Raw genomic sequence first — 16,970 nt, 5'->3', positions numbered from 1 at the left:
TTTTCAGGTGAACACTCAGATCCCTCCATTTAATGAAATATACAGCAAGCCTAGGTCTCTGGAGAAAAGGGATGAAGGAAAGGCACAGTAATGACATGTAATGGTCACACCGTTCTCAGGAAGCAGCTACTTCCTGCAGTTATGAATTCTACATGTTTAGTCTTTAAAACTATTGTTACTCTATTAACGAAAGAAACATGCGTCAATGGTTCTGCATATCATCTCCCACCCCCATGGTTCAGCAAGCTGTACTGGGTTCTAAAAATAAAGAGAATGATTTAGTGATCCCAGCCCAGAAGAGCATATGGTCTTACGAGAGATACAGATAATCAGGGTTCAGCACACCAGACAAAGCCTTGATAAAGATGGAAGCAAAGGGCTTCTTGGAAAATGCTCTCTCTCTAGATTTTCAGGGATGAGCAGGAGTTAGCCAAGTGAAGGTGACAAAAGATTTGCATTCCAGGCACAGGGAGTTTGAGTAAGACCAGAGGTGTGAAGTGAAGCTGCATGGTACAAGCAAGAAAACAGCATTCAGGTCGGGGTAGGAATTTCAAGATGAAAATGTAGGCAGAAGCTTTAAGTGGCATGTTAATTTGGGGATTTCGTGTGTGTGTGTGTGTGTGTGTGTGTGTGTATAGGAAATAGGGAACCAATGAAAAGTTGCAGGCAAGGAGGGAGCTGGTTAAGTTTTCACCTTAGATGAATCCCCCTTGGCTTGGTAGCTTCCCATGTGAACACTGAGCAGGTGCCATACAGGCCAAAGAGGCATCTTAATAAGGACAGCAGGTCGTAAGGGAAGGCTGCCTTTTGAAAAGATGCCCCCTTTCAAAGCTTCATAATTAGATGAAAATATAGGAGGTGGGTAATTTACTTCTAACAGGCCAAGGGATTATGTTGTTATGAAATGTCACTAAATACCCAAGGACATCAATTTAACAGAAAAAAAATCAGGATGATTTAAGAGCAGAGGAAAAATTCAAGGTTGGATTAAGGATAGGAATGACAAAGGAGACTTAAATTGTATTCAAGGATGAAAATAGGGGTCTACTTTGAAAGAGAAGTGGACAGATGAGCATTCAATAAAGGAAGAGAGGGCAACAGGGAAGAATTACAAATTTCTTCACAACTTGGTACTAATTTCCCAAATTACTTTTAACCAGGCCAGTCTAAAAGTTGCAAATACAGCCCAGTTTGCTGTGCTGAATCTTGACTGAAATGTTAGTATGCGTGTATAACTTATGTGTATTACTGGTACTTTATTACAGATACTCATTTAATTCTCAGTAGTGGTACAAACCAATCCTGATGGAACATCTCAAGTTAGATTTCAAGGTCCTAGTTTGACTCGGAATGGAAGGAAAAATGTGACAGCTGCCATTTAGTCAGCACATGGAAAATGTTTTCGTTTTCTGGCTGCAAAAACTTGTGTTTTTACACCTCCCCTTCCACCAGCACCTCAAATAACTGTGACACTAAAAAAGTAGATAGAATACTAAGAATAACCACTTAACCCACTCGACAGTTTCTTACATCAGATTTTATTATACTGAAATACAAGCTACATTTTTACAAAATAGAAATTCTTTGTGAGTGGATTGACTTAATTTCTGTATAAGCTAAATATGTTGATCTGTTTTATGAACATGTATTTTATAAAAATGGTCACAATATATTTTTTAAGTTAACTGATTTATTGAGGGAGGAGGAGAGAGTTGACCAAAGTCTACATGCATAGACAGTCCTAAAAGTGTATCTCAAACATGAAGATGTAAATTTGAGAGTTAATGATACAAATTTCAGCAAAAACATTTTACAGGCAGAGAGTGTTTTGGTGTTTATAAAAGCTGAAATCCTTTTGAAGGGCTTTTGTACAAATATGCATGCTCATATACTATATGCATATATAGGTGTGCTTCATTTTGAGAAAGTCTAGTATAATACTAGCAACAAATTTACAAAACAGGTTTAGTGTTGACTGACTGAAGAACTCACTACAGGTTTTACTTCAAGTGCTTACATTCAAAAGTATTCAATTTACAAATTTTAGGTACTTACTGTGTAAGGTAAGTACATTTATAAATAAATACTTTTATGCAGGTATAATCTAAACATAGCAAATAACTGAGGCTATTTTCTAAGGTGTTTGGCTTAGTGAACCTTTTTTACATCTTTATAGTTTTAAAGTCAAATACATAGCAGTCTTTATTTGGATGTTATGTTATCACAGAGGGATAAAAATCAGTAATGGGACTGGTAACAGTATACCCACTAAGTTAAATTAAGTCATTGGTTAAAACACCAAATTATTCAAAACCATTTAAGAGATATGCCCCACTAAATTCCCTCTGAATTCAGTAATTTACAGATGTTGTGTTTCGTATTCCTGTTCTCACCTTTGTGCCTGCTCCTTTGTAAACACTGTTTTCACACTAAACTTAGAACTGAATCAGAACTGCAGAAAATCCAACACCTTTTCTCTCCTCTGCACATGGCTACAAAAATTCTAATAGTAACAAGATAGTCTGAAAGACATACCTCTATATACTTTTTACTAGCAGTGCATTTGCAAACTTACTTGAAATTACTTTTTTAAAAAAACAGGATTTCTATGGCGTCCTGTCCTTCAGGGTTCCTTCTAAGGTATGAATTGCTAAGGATTTTCTTTTCAGCTGCCTGTATTTCATCAGCCTAGATAATTAATCATCTTTTATACTAAATTTGCCATATACTGACAAAGTCAAAGACCTGTAATAAACTAGACAAGCAAAAACTTTCTCTTAGCGGGACTAATGCTGTTAAAGGCAAGTGGTTTCCTTTCCATTAAAACTATATTCCTGCCTGTTAAGTTACTGAGGTAACTCTTAAAAATTAAGCAGTAAAAAAGATCTTCATGGGATGTGCCCTAACACAAATTCTACTCTGCCTATTCGACCAGCACCATAATTTTTAACATCCACTTAGCACCTATGGGTAATTAAACAGGCATCATTTGAGAATATTCCAGTTGCTAAATAGTACCCCATTATTAATTAGTACTATGCTATGGCTCTCTGAGTATTTCTCTGCTCAGTTCTAGTAATATCTTAGCAGTGATAAAATAGTGTTTTGCCCAAATAGTTATTCTCATTTTGTTTCACTTTGATTGAAACAAACATCTGATTTTCTTTCATCATGTGCTGTCATACGATATGGATTCAATAACTTAATCATAATGACTCCCAAGATTAAGAAGAAAAAAAGCATCACTCTACCTTTTAATTTCTATGTTAAGAGGGAAACAAAATCTTCAAAGGAGCAAGCCAAGTAGCTTTTCCCCTTCTCTAAACTTTACTGGAAATAAGGCATTAGAGGTGATTAGTGCTGATCTCACTTCTGTTCTCTCCTTTACTCCTTGACATCACTGTGTTCTACATGCAGTCCTCCAGGTCACCTGCTTCAAAACCATCAGTTCATTCACAACAAAGATTTACTGGACCCTCTCTCAAAGGTACTGATTCAAAATCTCAGGAGGAAAGTAATGAAGGTCTACATTTTTAAAAATAAGCTTCCCAAGTGAGGGTTACTCACCAATAAAGCTTAAGAACCACTACCCTATATATTATACAAAATAGCTGCCCAATGTTATCATTTTAGTTGTCTGATATCAGAAGGTCAGCAGAGGATTAGGGTAAATCAGCTAAGCATGGTGGCTCACGCTTGTAATCCCAGCACTTTGGGAAGCCAAGGCAAGAGGATTACTTGAGGCCAGGAGTTAAGAGAGCAGCCCGGGCAACACAGCAAGACCCTGTCTCTACAAAAAAAATTTAAAAATTAGCTTAGTGCACTAGTAGTGTAGTCCCAGCTACTTGGGAGGCTGAGGCAGGAGGATCACTTGACTCTGGGAGTTGGAGGTTACAGTGAGCTATGATTGAGCTACTGTGTGCCTGGACAGCACAGCAAAACCCTGTCTCTTAAAAAAAAAAAAAAAAAAAAAAAGATTAGGATAAATAAGTTTTGAGAGAGAGTCTATCACCAACTATCTGAGTTACATTAAAAACCTGTTATGAAGAAAAAAGTACATGAGATGACAGCACTCTGGAAAAAGTGCATCTGTAAAACCAAAGGTTTGGACTACGTAATATTTAAGACCCATTCCAGCTCCAAAATCTTGACTTCGTTTTTGTCTCCTCATACTGACAGTGGATGGAATGCAAATACATGTTTGCATTCCAGGGAATAAGAGGTTCCAAAGCTACCTCTAGTCTTGGCAGATGGCCCATAAAAACATGCTCTGTTGATCTGATTTTAACAACTCTAAAATAAAATCCTATGCTACACATATTCCTAAGTCCCTGTTCACAACCGGTCATTCTCCAATCTTGCCTTGGTACTTATTCTGCTGTAACTGTACTTATATTCCAGAACAAGAAATAGCTTTGCTAAACAAAGATTAGACTAACATATGCTATTACCTATAGTTTAATGTGTTAAGGAATAAAAGGCAGACATAAGTTGAGTATTCAGGCTGAGGGCTTCTTTCCACCACCACAATCTAAGCTCCATGAAGGCAGGGAATTTTGTTTACCTAGTACCTAGCACCTAGCTCAGTGTCTGACACGTATTTGGCAATCAATGAATTTTGCTGAGTGCATAAATGAATGAGTGGATGTCATGAACCAAGTTCTTTTTCAGATACTTATATTATTCTATTACATAACTTAAAGTAAAAGCTCACTCAAAGAAAAAGTGTATGGCTTTTGACAGCAAAGACTTGAAGGGCCTCAAGGGTGTTAATACTGTTTAAAAATAAGGTATACAACCCTCATCAAAGAGGGTTTTCCAGTATTCAATATCTCAAAATTTCTTCAGGGATTCCAGAAAAAAAATGGACTGGTGAGCAATTCAAACTTTTGTCTCCAAGAAAATTGGTATGCTTATAAATTGACTCACTCTTTGTTTCCAGATTGCTACATATGCTCAAACCTAATTCCACGCCTGGCTTTTAAGATCTGGCCTCCCCTGTACTCTCCCCAAGACATTTGGGCTCATAATTTTTTATCAACGGAGGGCTAACCTAGTTAGAAAGTAAACTTCAGTCCGTTCAATTAAAACACAAAACAAAACAAAACAAAAAACAGCCGGGCACGGTGGCTTACGCCTATAATCCCAACACTTTGGGAGGCCAAGGTGGGAGGACGGCTTGAGCCCAGGAGTTTGAGAAACCAACCTGGGCAATGCAGGAAGACCCCCATCTCTACACAAAATTTAAAAATTAGCCGGGAGTGGTGGCACACACCTGTAGTCCCAGCTGCTTAGGAGGATGAGGAAGGAGGATTGCTTGAGCCCAGGAGATGGAGGCTGCAGTGAGCTGTGACCATGCCATTCCAGTCTGGGCAAAGAGCAAGACCTTACTAAAAAAATTAAAAATAAAAAAATAAATAAATCAGGACACCCCTCCAAAAAGTGCTATCTTAAAATTAAATAGCAAAAAAAAAAAAAAAGTACTTGGATATCACACTGGTTTTGATTAGTTACATAACTGTTATTACCTCTAACAATGTAGGTAAAATTAGCTCTCGTGGCTGTGAGTTAAAAACCTACTTAAAAATTACAACCCTGTCAGAAACAGTGGTGCACGCCTAGTCTCAGCTACTCAGGAGACTGAAGCGAGAAGATCACTCAAGCCCTGGACTTTGAGGCTATAACACACAATTATCACGCCTGTGAACAGCCACTGCACTCCAGCCTGAGCAACATAGCAAGACCTCATCTTTTTGAAAACAAATTACTATTCTATTTACATTGACAAATAAATGATCAACTTTAAGGGCTTGACATTTTTTAAAAACCCCAATTTTAAACACTATGGTTTGGGATGAATAACTTCCAGTATTTGAGTACATACTATGTGAAAGGCACTATGCTATGTATCAAAGATCCAAAGCTTAATAACACTAACTGACCAAGACACACAAAGTAAAACAGATACAGCCGCAACTAACCCTAAAACATGTGACACCATGAGAGGTGTCATAAATAGAGGCATAAACAAGGCACTCCCACATCACAACTAGAATGGCAACGCATTTCAGTAGAGGGCATGGAGCGGGGAGTTCCACAAGAGTACTGACATTTTAATTGAGGTCTCATAGAATGAATGGAAGAAAATAAGGGCATTCTGTGCAGTGATAAGACCATGAGCAAATCCATCCAATTCTGGGAGCCTGTTCTGTATGTACCAGGTGCTACACATACAAAGATGGAAGCCAGACCCCGCCCTCAAGAAACTCAGTCACACGGGGGAAGAAATGAATCAATTGTAATGTACTGATCTGACAAACACGGAATAGATCAGCACTCTCAAGCATGCTCATGACACATTGTGGTTTTGGTATGACTCCATCAAAGGATCCAGTGATGTCTCAACCACAAGCAAATAACCCAATCCAATGCCACAAAAGTCAGTAACAGAGTAGCAAAAGATTAGACTGCTTTCCTGGAGGTAGCATACAAACTCAGTTTTGACACATCAGTAGGAAACTGGAGACGCCCAGGAGGGGCAGAAAAAGGAATGAAAATACATGACATATTCAGAAACAGCAGATATCTGAACACTAAAAACAAAGAATATGCAATAGACTAAGTGCCCTTTGCAGAAAGGACTTTACATTTAAGTAGCATTTATTGATAACATAATTTGAGTCAGGACTTAGTTATTAAATCCTCACAATCCTGAGGGTTATCATCCAGTGTTATAAATAAGAAAAAAGTTCAGATAAGTCACTTGCCCTCAAAACACACAATTATGAAAGTGTCAGAACTGGGATTGTAAGAGTCTAGATTCATAAGTTACTACTCCTTCCATTACAAAACAACAGCTGTGTCTGTGGTGAAGTATAATTTTTTAAAGTCAATTGTTTTGAAATAGCAAAATAATAATAATAAAGGAAATGCACTCAATTTCTTAAGCATGTTTCATCCCCCACTGGATATATATCCTCAGCCTAAGCTCATTACTTATGAATGTGTTCACTTTTAGTCAATTCAAGCCACAGAAAAAGGTTGGAAAACAGATAATCAGTAAAAAGTGGTAGTTGTGAGAACTCCCAGCTGAGAATGAGCCCATATTAATGTCTATACACTTGTATATGCTCCACAATGATTCATTTGGGGCAGGAATAATAAGATTGATGAATTAACTCTTATAAAAACATCTATCAGCAGGCTGGGCGCGGTGGCTCACACCTGTAATCCCAGCACTTTGGGAGGTTGAGGCGGGCGGATCACAAGGTCAGGAGATCGAGACCATCCTGGCTAACACGGTGAAACTCTATATCTACTAAAAATACAAAAAATTAGCCGGGCATGGTGGCGGGTGCCTGTAGTCCCAGCTACTTGGGAGGCTGAGGCATGAGAATGGCGTGAACCGGGAGGCAGAGCTTGCAGTGAGATGAGATCGCGCCACTGCACTCCAGCCTGGGCGACAGAGCGAGACTCCGTCTCAAAAAAAAAAAAAAAAAAACACAAACAAGTAAGTATCAGCTTCTTTTCACTGATGGGAATAACGACAATCAGTGGTTTATAAACAGCGTGATTTTGTACCTTGTATTTTTTACAAATCCTAATAGTTTTACCTTGTTTTGAGCTTTGAAATTGAAATGAAAACCAGAGAACTTCCGAAGGAAGTCCCTTAACATTCTACATCTAGTTTATATTTTCTGCCACCATTTTATTTTACAATTCTTTATAAAGTGCTGCTCACAATACTTACATAATTAAGCTCTGTTTAAGTAAAATTATTTAAAACTTTTCATGAATTTTTATGCTCTCCAAAGCACAAATTTTATAAATTACAGTAACAATTGCTAACTAGCTGATATACTTTCCTCAGACAGAATTCCAAATCTTGAAAGACTGAACTTACAACACAAAAAAAGCTTCTCTAGGATTTCCACCTTCCAGCCTAGGATCATCTGATGTTATCTGTCACATGAAGCACTGCTCTCTGCACTTCACACACATAGATACACAATTCCAAAACCCTCAGACCAGATGAGTTTTTGAAGTCAGAATTTTGGTTTTTAGAAGATAATGCAATATAGATAGACTATTAATAGTTCCCCTTTATCCATGGTTTTGCTTTCCACAATTTCAGTGACCCACAGTCAACTGTTGTCCAAAAATAACTGTTCACGTAAGTTTTATTGCAGTATATTGTATATTCTATTATTATCTTACTGTGCCTAATTTATAAACTTTATCATAAGTATACATGTATAAAAAAATGTAGTATATACAGCATTCAGTACTGGGGGTCTTGGAATGTATCTGCCACAGTTAAGGGGCAACTGCTGTATTCTGTTACAATTTCAGCAGGATCAGCACTAGCATTCTATAATTAAACATTTAATATTTCTGCTGCAAAATGTGACTATTCATATTATAAATTCAGGTCACGTTTTATATCACTTGTCATACAGATACACACACACACACACACACACACACACACACAAAACCTTAGTATTTCGAGCCTTCTGGATTAAGATAACTGTGGAGTTACATGAATTCATTCAACTAAGACCATGAGGCATGAGGTGGATCCTATTATTTTCTTTACATAGACGCAAAAACTGAGGCACAGAGACATTAAGCACCTATCCATTGTCACACAGCTAGTAAGCAATGTAGCCAGAATGATCCCAAACAGGATGGCTTCAGAGTCCATGCATTTAACCACTATGCAATACTGTCTTTTCACGAACTTAACAAAAGCTTTAAATATATATTAATAGTATGCACAATTGTTTATTATTTAGAGCTTTTGTGGCTGCATTATAGAGTACAGTTTTTTAAAAAAACCCCATATAAGTATTAAGGACCATTTTCCTAACTCCTTCTAAAGAAGCTGAAAATTACCTTTAGGTAAATAGCAGTGTTTCTGAAACATCTTTTTGTATAACTGAATCCTTTAATCATAGGAAAAAGTAAAGTCAATGATACAGGTAGAAGTCTCAATGTAAAAATAAAACTAAAAATCCGAATGTGAAGGCATATCAAATATTTAAAAGACTCCAGACAAGCCAAAATTCAAATGTTTATATATATATATACACACACACACAAAATGCTAACATAGGAAAAAGGAAATAACCTGAATCATTCAAATTTTATTGGAGAAATCAGTGACACACAAATCCTAACATGTCTGTAGGAATAAAACCTTGAAACAATCTCAGCATTTGTACAACGGAACTGGTATGACAGCTCCCAAGTTAAAGGAAAAAAAATTTCATTGGCATCATGTACCAGTCTTCTTACACATGCAACAGTTGTTAAAAGTACACTGTTTCTCTGTAATGATCTAGATTTGAGAAAAACAGCACCCTCTCAAAAATCAGACTACTTCTTTGTATTACTTTCATTATGAGGCAAGAGATTTGGATTCCTAATAAGCTTTCCTACCTAAGAAAGTGAGGATCTCTAGGAATGTATCTTCCCAGCTCATATATAACAATTAGTTCTTGGCTGGGCACAGTGGCTCACGCCTATAATCCCAGCATTTTGGGAGGCCAAGGTGGGTGGATCATGAGGTCAGGAGTTCAAGACCATCCTGACCAACATGGTGAAACCTCGTCTCTACTAAAAATACAAAATTAGCTAGGCATGGCGGTGCATGCCTGTAATCCCAGCTACTCAAGAGGCAGAAGAATTGCTTGAACCCGGGAGGTGGAGGTTGCAGTGAGCCGAGATTGTACCACTTCATTCCAGCCTGAGCGACAGAGTGAGACTCTGTCTCCAAAAAAAAAAAAAGAATTAGTTCTTTAACTTGAATATTCTCTGCTTCATTTCCAGTCAGCTGATTTGGTAATAAAAATCATTCATTCCACATCTAGCTTATTAACCTGACGAGAGGACTGCAGTTGTCAGAAGTATGGGTAATGGAGTCTGACAGGCCTGGGTTCAAATCCCAGCTATTGCAATTACTTACTAGTAGAGTGACTTGGGCAAAGAACTTTACTTTGGCCCCATCATCTTTCTGATTTGCAATAATGGGATGCTACTGAAGGGCGATTAAAAATGAGATAGTGCCACCCAGTCCATAAGAAATGCTAGCACACAGTAACTACCACTATTTGCAGTAATGAGTTAGCATTGTATATGATTTTAGCTGATTTGGAGGAGCAACTTTACTAAGGTAGGAAGTGAGGCTACGAGTTAAATTAATCTCAGAAACCAATCACAAGGATGGCTCCAAATAGTAACATTTGTAGGTAAATCAATATTTTCCCCACAAGTTTCCAAAATAAAATCTCTTGGTGTGTGTAAAATGATCTTATGATTTAAAAAACGCACAGATGGAGAAAGGGAAACCACATCAAAAGAGATGAACCCTTTTATTTAAAACTACATATGACCCTTCCCTGCACAGAAACCAGTATTTTGTCCTTTTAGCTTTTATCATCTAATTCCCCTAGGCAGAAATAACTTAAATCCATACTGTCATATGGTTACAGTAGCAGGTATGAGCAAAAGATGTACTTCTTTAGAGCTAGTTACAAAGGGTAAGTGGCTCTAGTAACTAACAAAAACACACACCACCTAGAAACCTTCTACCTTTTTTTGGAAATGTCAGTAGAGCTACAAGTTCAGAGAGATGCACACCTATCTGAACAGGAAAGATTCCAAGGAATTTAAGTGCATTAGGCTGATTAGATGGTAAATTAATATGCAATTTTGCTCTGGGTCAGTGATAGAGATCAATAATCTCATCTGATATGTAGGTAACTGGGGAAGGAACAGAGGAAGGTAAAGTGGGAAAGAAGAGCCAAAAAATATTTAAGTACTGAACTAAATTAAAACTTCTATCTAAATTATTCGCAATAGCATTGTGAGATATCTCCATTTTAAATATTTACTTGAAGTTCATGACTGGGCGTGGTGGCTCACTCCTGTAATCCCAGCACTTTGGGGAGGCTGAGGCAGGTAGATAACTTGAGCCCAGAAGTTCAAGACCAGCCTGGGCACATGGTGAAACCCAGTTCTACAAAAAATATACAAAACTTAGCCAGTCATGGTGGTGCACGCCTGTGGTCCCAGCTACTTGGGAGGCTGAGATGGGAGAATCATTTGAGCCTGAAAGATTAAGGCTACAGTGAGCCAAGAATGAAAATGTGGGCCAGGCACAGTGACTCACACCTGTAATCCCAGCACTTTGGGAAGCCAAGGCAAGAGGATTACTTGAGCCTAGGAGTTGGAGGCTACAGTGAACCATGATCGCACCACTGCACTCCAGCCTAGGTGATAGAAGAAGACCGTGTCTCTAAAAAATTTTTTTAAAAAGGAATAAAAATGTTTTTAAAAACTAGAGTTATTAATGCAAGCCATCCTCTTTCTCCAATCCATTTCATTCCCTATAGACAGAAAACAGATTGGCCAGTAAGTGCCAGTGCTAAAGGCTGAGCTTGTTAGTTGGCAATCAACTCTGAATGGGTATTAAGACATAAGACAGGAAATTACCAAAATTGACCTTGATGTTTCAAACTTGTGGTATAGATATCTAAAGAGATTACTAGATAGCAGAGTTCAAAAAGCAGATTATTCTATTCCAGATTCTTTGAAGACAGTGGGAGAATTCTGGATTCATCAAGGTGCAAATTATTATGGAAATCAGAAGAGATGAAATCTACAAGACCAAGAAAAACATGTATTCCAGGACTAACCTTAAAAAGGGAAAGGAAACACTTAAGAGGAAAAACATATACAGTCTAAAGAAACAAAAGGCTACTAATACTAACAGCACTAAGAGAACCAAAATTTGAGAAATGAAAATTGGAGTCTAGAAACAAAGAGGGAACAATTAATAGCTACATTGAGATAGCAGACGATAAGGATAGAGTTAAGAGGCTCTTAATCAGAAAGAAGTTTTTTGTTTTAACTTTCTGGAGGCTTACAAGCTTCCATTATCTAGAATGATTAAACAAAGCAGTACTTTAGAGTGGGATTCTTGGGCAGCAATCTAGCCTACGTTTCAAAATTCCCTTGACCTATAAATCTAACATATTTGACAAGGTGCGTTTTATAATGCTTTCAGTCATGTGTTTTACAAACTCCCTTCAGACAAGCAAAATCCCAAACCCTGCAACACTTAGCAAATCTAGACAATAGGTAAGCATATTCTAGATAATATGTCCTTTAAAAACAACCAAAGATAGTACTAGATTTATTTTTTAACAGCTATTTATTTTTTTTGAGATGGAGTCACCCAGGCTGGAGTGTAGTGGCATGATCTTGGCTCACTGCACGCTCTGCCTCCCGGTTCAAGCAATTCTCCCTGCCTCAGCCTCCCAAGTAGCTGGGACTACAGGCGTATGCCACTACGCCCAGCTAATTTTTGCATTTTTAGTAGACACAGGGTTTCACCATGTTGGCCAGGCTGGTCTTGAACTCCTGACCTCAGGTGATCTGCCCACCTCCGCCTCCCAAAATGCTGGGATTACAAGCACGAGCTACCGCACCTGGTCAAAAACAGCTATTTTAATAGTGTCATTTTTAAGAAAGAAAAAGTTAAGCGGTAAAAATATGCTTCTGTATTTAGAACCATGGATCTTTAATTATAACTCTAAGACTCTATGGATTATATACAAAGGAACTAAGAAAGGCCTAAACCTATTGAAGATTATGAAGGTAGTCAATGACCGAAGACTTGCTAGAGCTAAGCATTCTTTTCTCTGGTGTACTGCTGTACGTCCTCAACTATGCCTCTGCAGCAATAGCCTTCCTCTTCATCTTAGGATTAATGGTACTGAGAAAATTTAACGTACAGAATACAAGTCACCATCCTATTTCCCTAAGGAGAAAACTTTAGAAATCCATCCAACCAAAAACTTAATTTTGTCTTTTCCTTCAGTGTTCAAGAAGAAAAAAATGTATCTAGTAGCTCTAAGTGGACAGAAGGAGAAAACTCTAGAATGCTTAAACAAGCTATAACAACAGGTTTGGGCACTATCTGGTATCACCTTACTGAAACTTTCCTTAGTAACTCCCCTACACCCCACAACAAAGGACTAGAAGGAAGGAGCTGAAATCCTACTGTTTTGGAGGCTGAAATGATGACCCGTTTGCCTCCCACTTCCCCTGCTCTGAGGGTATAGAGTAGTGCTTTGCCATAAAAATGTTAGTGACACTTAACAGAGCTAAGACCAACATCTGGGGTATTACAGTTGAGAAAATCATGGTGAGAAAACAAAGTCAGATCTACAGGTCATCCATAGCCTATACTTTATAACAGCTTAGACTGTAAACAATTTTAATAACAGAACATTTTCCTGTCTCTAAAGTGTATTTATACCGAGTTCAGCATTCAATCTTTCCACAGTTCCTTCACGAATGTTATTTTTTTTCCCTGCTACATTTATAAGCTCCTTGAAGTTAATAATCATGTCTTTTACTTTTTGTATTCTCATGATATCTATATATTCTAGGCACAGAGTAAATACTAAACATACACACATTAATTTACTCTCACAGCAGTTACCATAAACCAATGAAACCAAAGTAATCATGGGGACGTGACAACAGAGATTTTCTAATAAAGAAAAAAAGTACCAAAAAAACCCATCAATGCTGTAATTTCAGGAATCCTGCTGTGATAAAAGAAGCAAGTGGAGTTGGGCTTTCCTAGAACCTTCTTTGCCCCACCTTCACAGATTATCCTTAGTATAAATTTGCAGTGTGTTAAAACTCAGGTATCTATGTTTTATACAGAAATTTGCAAGGTAAGGAACAAAATATCTCAGTGCAATTAAAATTACAAATTCTTCCCATTAAAAGAACTAAATGGGAATTCCCTGTGATAATTTCTCAAAGTTCTCATTAAAAACTTAAGAAAAAGGTAAATAAACCAAACATCTTCATAGAAAAATTGTATTTACAACTCCATTCAAAAGCAGTTTTTAAAAGCAAACACAATGTAACACTGAAGGTGAAAAATCTAAGTTCACCCAAAGCTGCCAGGTCTAATAAATTACTGACAGAATACTGCATCAAAAATAAGGCAATAACCGAAAATATACCATTAAAGATTTCTCCATCCCCACAACTAGATAGAATGAATCTATCTAGGAGCAAATGATAGGCTTTATTCAGTTTCACTGTGTCTGAAATCTTTAAGGACAGAAGTGATAAAATGTTATCTTCATTCTTCATTAGACTTGAACACTTGAAGGAAAATAATTTCTAAAGCACAAAGAGGTAAAGAGGTATAATCTTTCAAAAAGATATTCAGTGTTCAAAATTCAAGAATGCAATATCAATACACAATGGACATTAGGTGAATATACACAATACAGTGAGAGCAAATTAATTTATTTAGTACTTTTTCCATTCCATATCATCAGGAGGATTGATTTCAACTTTCCTTTTACCTACATCAGACCAGTTGGTACTCAAAACTGTACCACCCGACTCCATCTGCAATGAAAAATAAAAATAGATTAATTCCTGGACCATATAATCAAAATAGAATATTTTTCTAAAAATGTTCCAAGCATAAGGCCCCAAATATTGGCTACTATATACAGCTCAATATAAACTCTATGCAATATATATATAATAGATTATACACAGATAAAATATATAGCTCAATATAAACACAAAACAATATTTTTAATTAATCTTAGGCATTCCAGAGGTTAACAAGTTCCATAAAATCTGAAAAGGAAATCCTAAAGTAGTCAGGGAGGTGCACTACATCCTTTGCTAATGAGCATAGACGTGCATGTGGAAAAACTACCTTCAAATGAAAATATTATTAGCTCCCAAAAAAATGATTATTGTAATCTCTTTTGCTGAAGACCATAAAGACCAGTCAAAATAATCTCTTCCTGTACCAGCTGAAGAGAACTTTAAGGGCCTCTACTTTGTGCTCTCTTTGGGCCAAACACATGCAAGTTTATCCAAAATTTTTTAAAAATCAAGGTACATAAATGCAGGTATAGAAAGTCAGTGTCTCACTGAAGAATTGATCATTTATTTACCATCTACTGAATATACCACCTACCAACAACCCAAGCATATTCATTAATATATTAAAAAAAACCATCTGGACATTTCTTTTTTTATTATTTTTTTTGTTGTTGTTGTTGTTGAGACGGAGTTCACTCTTGTTGCCCAGGCTGGAGTTCAATGGCATGATCTCGGCTCACTGCAACCTCCGCCTCCCGGGTTCAAGCGCTTCTCCTGCCTCAGCCTCCCGAGTAACTGGGATTACACGCATGCACCACCATGCCTGGCTAATTTTGTATTTTTAGTAGAGACGGGGTTTCTCCATATTGGTCAGGCTGGTCTCAAACTCCCGACCTCAGGTGATCCGCCCACCTTGGACTCCCAAAGTGCTGGAATTACAGGCGTGAGCCACTGCACCCAGCCCCATTTGGACATTTCTTATTTTAACATCATAAAAATCAATGGATTTGAACCACATCAAAGAATAGTGCGAATTATTAAAATATAAACATTTAAAAATAACCAACTGTGTTAGTGGCCAATGTATACAGTTACATATCCTACACACTGGAACCTCAATGTAACCCCATGTCCGACACGCTCTACCGCGCTCCCTCACATGGGCTTTTTTGCATGGCAGTGATTTTTGTGTCCTTAGTCATCTTCCAAACACGAAATGTCACCACCTCTCTGTGGCTTCCTCTGGCCTCTTATTTCTCTATTCCTGTAAATTTGTCTTCTGTGTGAGCCTAATTACCATTTACATAACATGTGTCACGGTGCATTGCTGCAATTTAAGGTTCTGTCTTCTTAGATCTGCTTTCCACCCTTGACTTCAACTAATGTTGAGAGCTCATTAAGGCCAAGGAGTACATTTTACTAATACTCATATCCTACCTAGTTCTAAGCACAGTGACCTGGCACATAGTGGGCTTTAAATAAAATGACTGAATTACATTTGACAAGTCTGTATAATAAACTACCCCAAGGCCGGGCGTAGTGGCTCACGCCTGTAATTCCAGCACCTTGGGAGGCTGAGGCGGGCAGATCACCTGAGGTCAGGAGTTCAAGACCAGCCTGGCCAACGTGGTGAAACCCCGTCTCTACTAAAACTACAAAAATTAGCCAGGCGTAGTGGCATACGCCTGTAGTCCCAGCTACTCTAGAGGCTGAGTCACGAGAATCACTTGAACCTGGGAGGCGGAGGTTGCAATGAGCTGAGATCACGCCACTGCATTCCAGCCTGAGTGACAGAGTGAAACTCTCTCTCTCAAATAAACAGACAAACACAAACTACCCCAAGACGACCTTCAGTTGTGGATTTGGCTTACAATCTGACCATATTGGCTGATGACACTTATCGCCCCACCCCCACATCTCTCCTAATAGACTGCAGGGCAATTTAGCATTTCCCTCTGATTATTTTGTATATCTTGGTCTTTTGTCCCAATTAGATAAGGAGATTATAGAGAACAAAGTCTAGTTTCTTTCATATTCTCACAAGGACAGAAGCCCCTGGTATATTCCAGATCAATGTTGCTGCAAAGATGGCTTATTTTATGGGTATACATAATTTGGTTATCATTGTCAAAGTTTCTACATGAAAATGAGTGCAGATTCTATCTTCGATCTTTGATTTGATTTGACTTGACATCTTTGATCTGACATACTGCTAATTTTGTCTACCATAGTTTTAAAAGTCAAAAGTGAGAATGACTTCTCCTGGGAAGATCAAGTAGATGTACTTTTCCTATTCTTCCCAGTAGTAAATCTAAACACCCTAGATGCTGCATATGAAACAGAGCTAGTAAAAAGATTCTAAAAGGGGCCAGGTGCAGTGGCTCACACCTATAATCCCAGTACTTTGGGAGGACAAGGCAGGAGGATTGCTTCAGTCCAAGAGTTCAAGAACAGCCTGGGCAACACAGGAGACCTTATCTCTATAAAAAAAGGAGGAGGAGGAAGGAGGAGGAGAAGGAGGAGGA

The 16,970-nt window shown here is 37.9% G+C and overlaps 1 protein-coding gene across 2 annotated transcripts in view; it reads right to left on the bottom strand.

Moving 5' to 3' along the window:
* Positions 1-14,312: 14,312 nt before the first annotated feature.
* The window catches only part of SUGT1 (SGT1 homolog, MIS12 kinetochore complex assembly cochaperone), a 36,391-nt gene continuing 33,733 nt past the window's right edge, over positions 14,313-16,970 (bottom strand). For both annotated transcript variants that reach the window (XM_058437949.1, XM_032150973.2), the window contains one exon: positions 14,313-14,451. In XM_058437949.1, coding sequence (XP_058293932.1) covers positions 14,350-14,451 — 102 coding nt within the window. In that variant the 3' untranslated portion in view covers positions 14,313-14,349. The remainder of the gene's footprint in view (positions 14,452-16,970) is intronic.

This window comes from Hylobates moloch, unplaced genomic scaffold, assembly GCF_009828535.3.
Source record: "Hylobates moloch isolate HMO894 unplaced genomic scaffold, HMol_V3 SCAFFOLD_4, whole genome shotgun sequence".
In the NCBI taxonomy this organism is placed as follows: Eukaryota; Metazoa; Chordata; class Mammalia; order Primates; family Hylobatidae; genus Hylobates; species Hylobates moloch.
The sequence above is the reverse complement of the archived record's forward strand: the minus strand, read 5'-3'. Positions and strand labels throughout refer to the sequence as shown.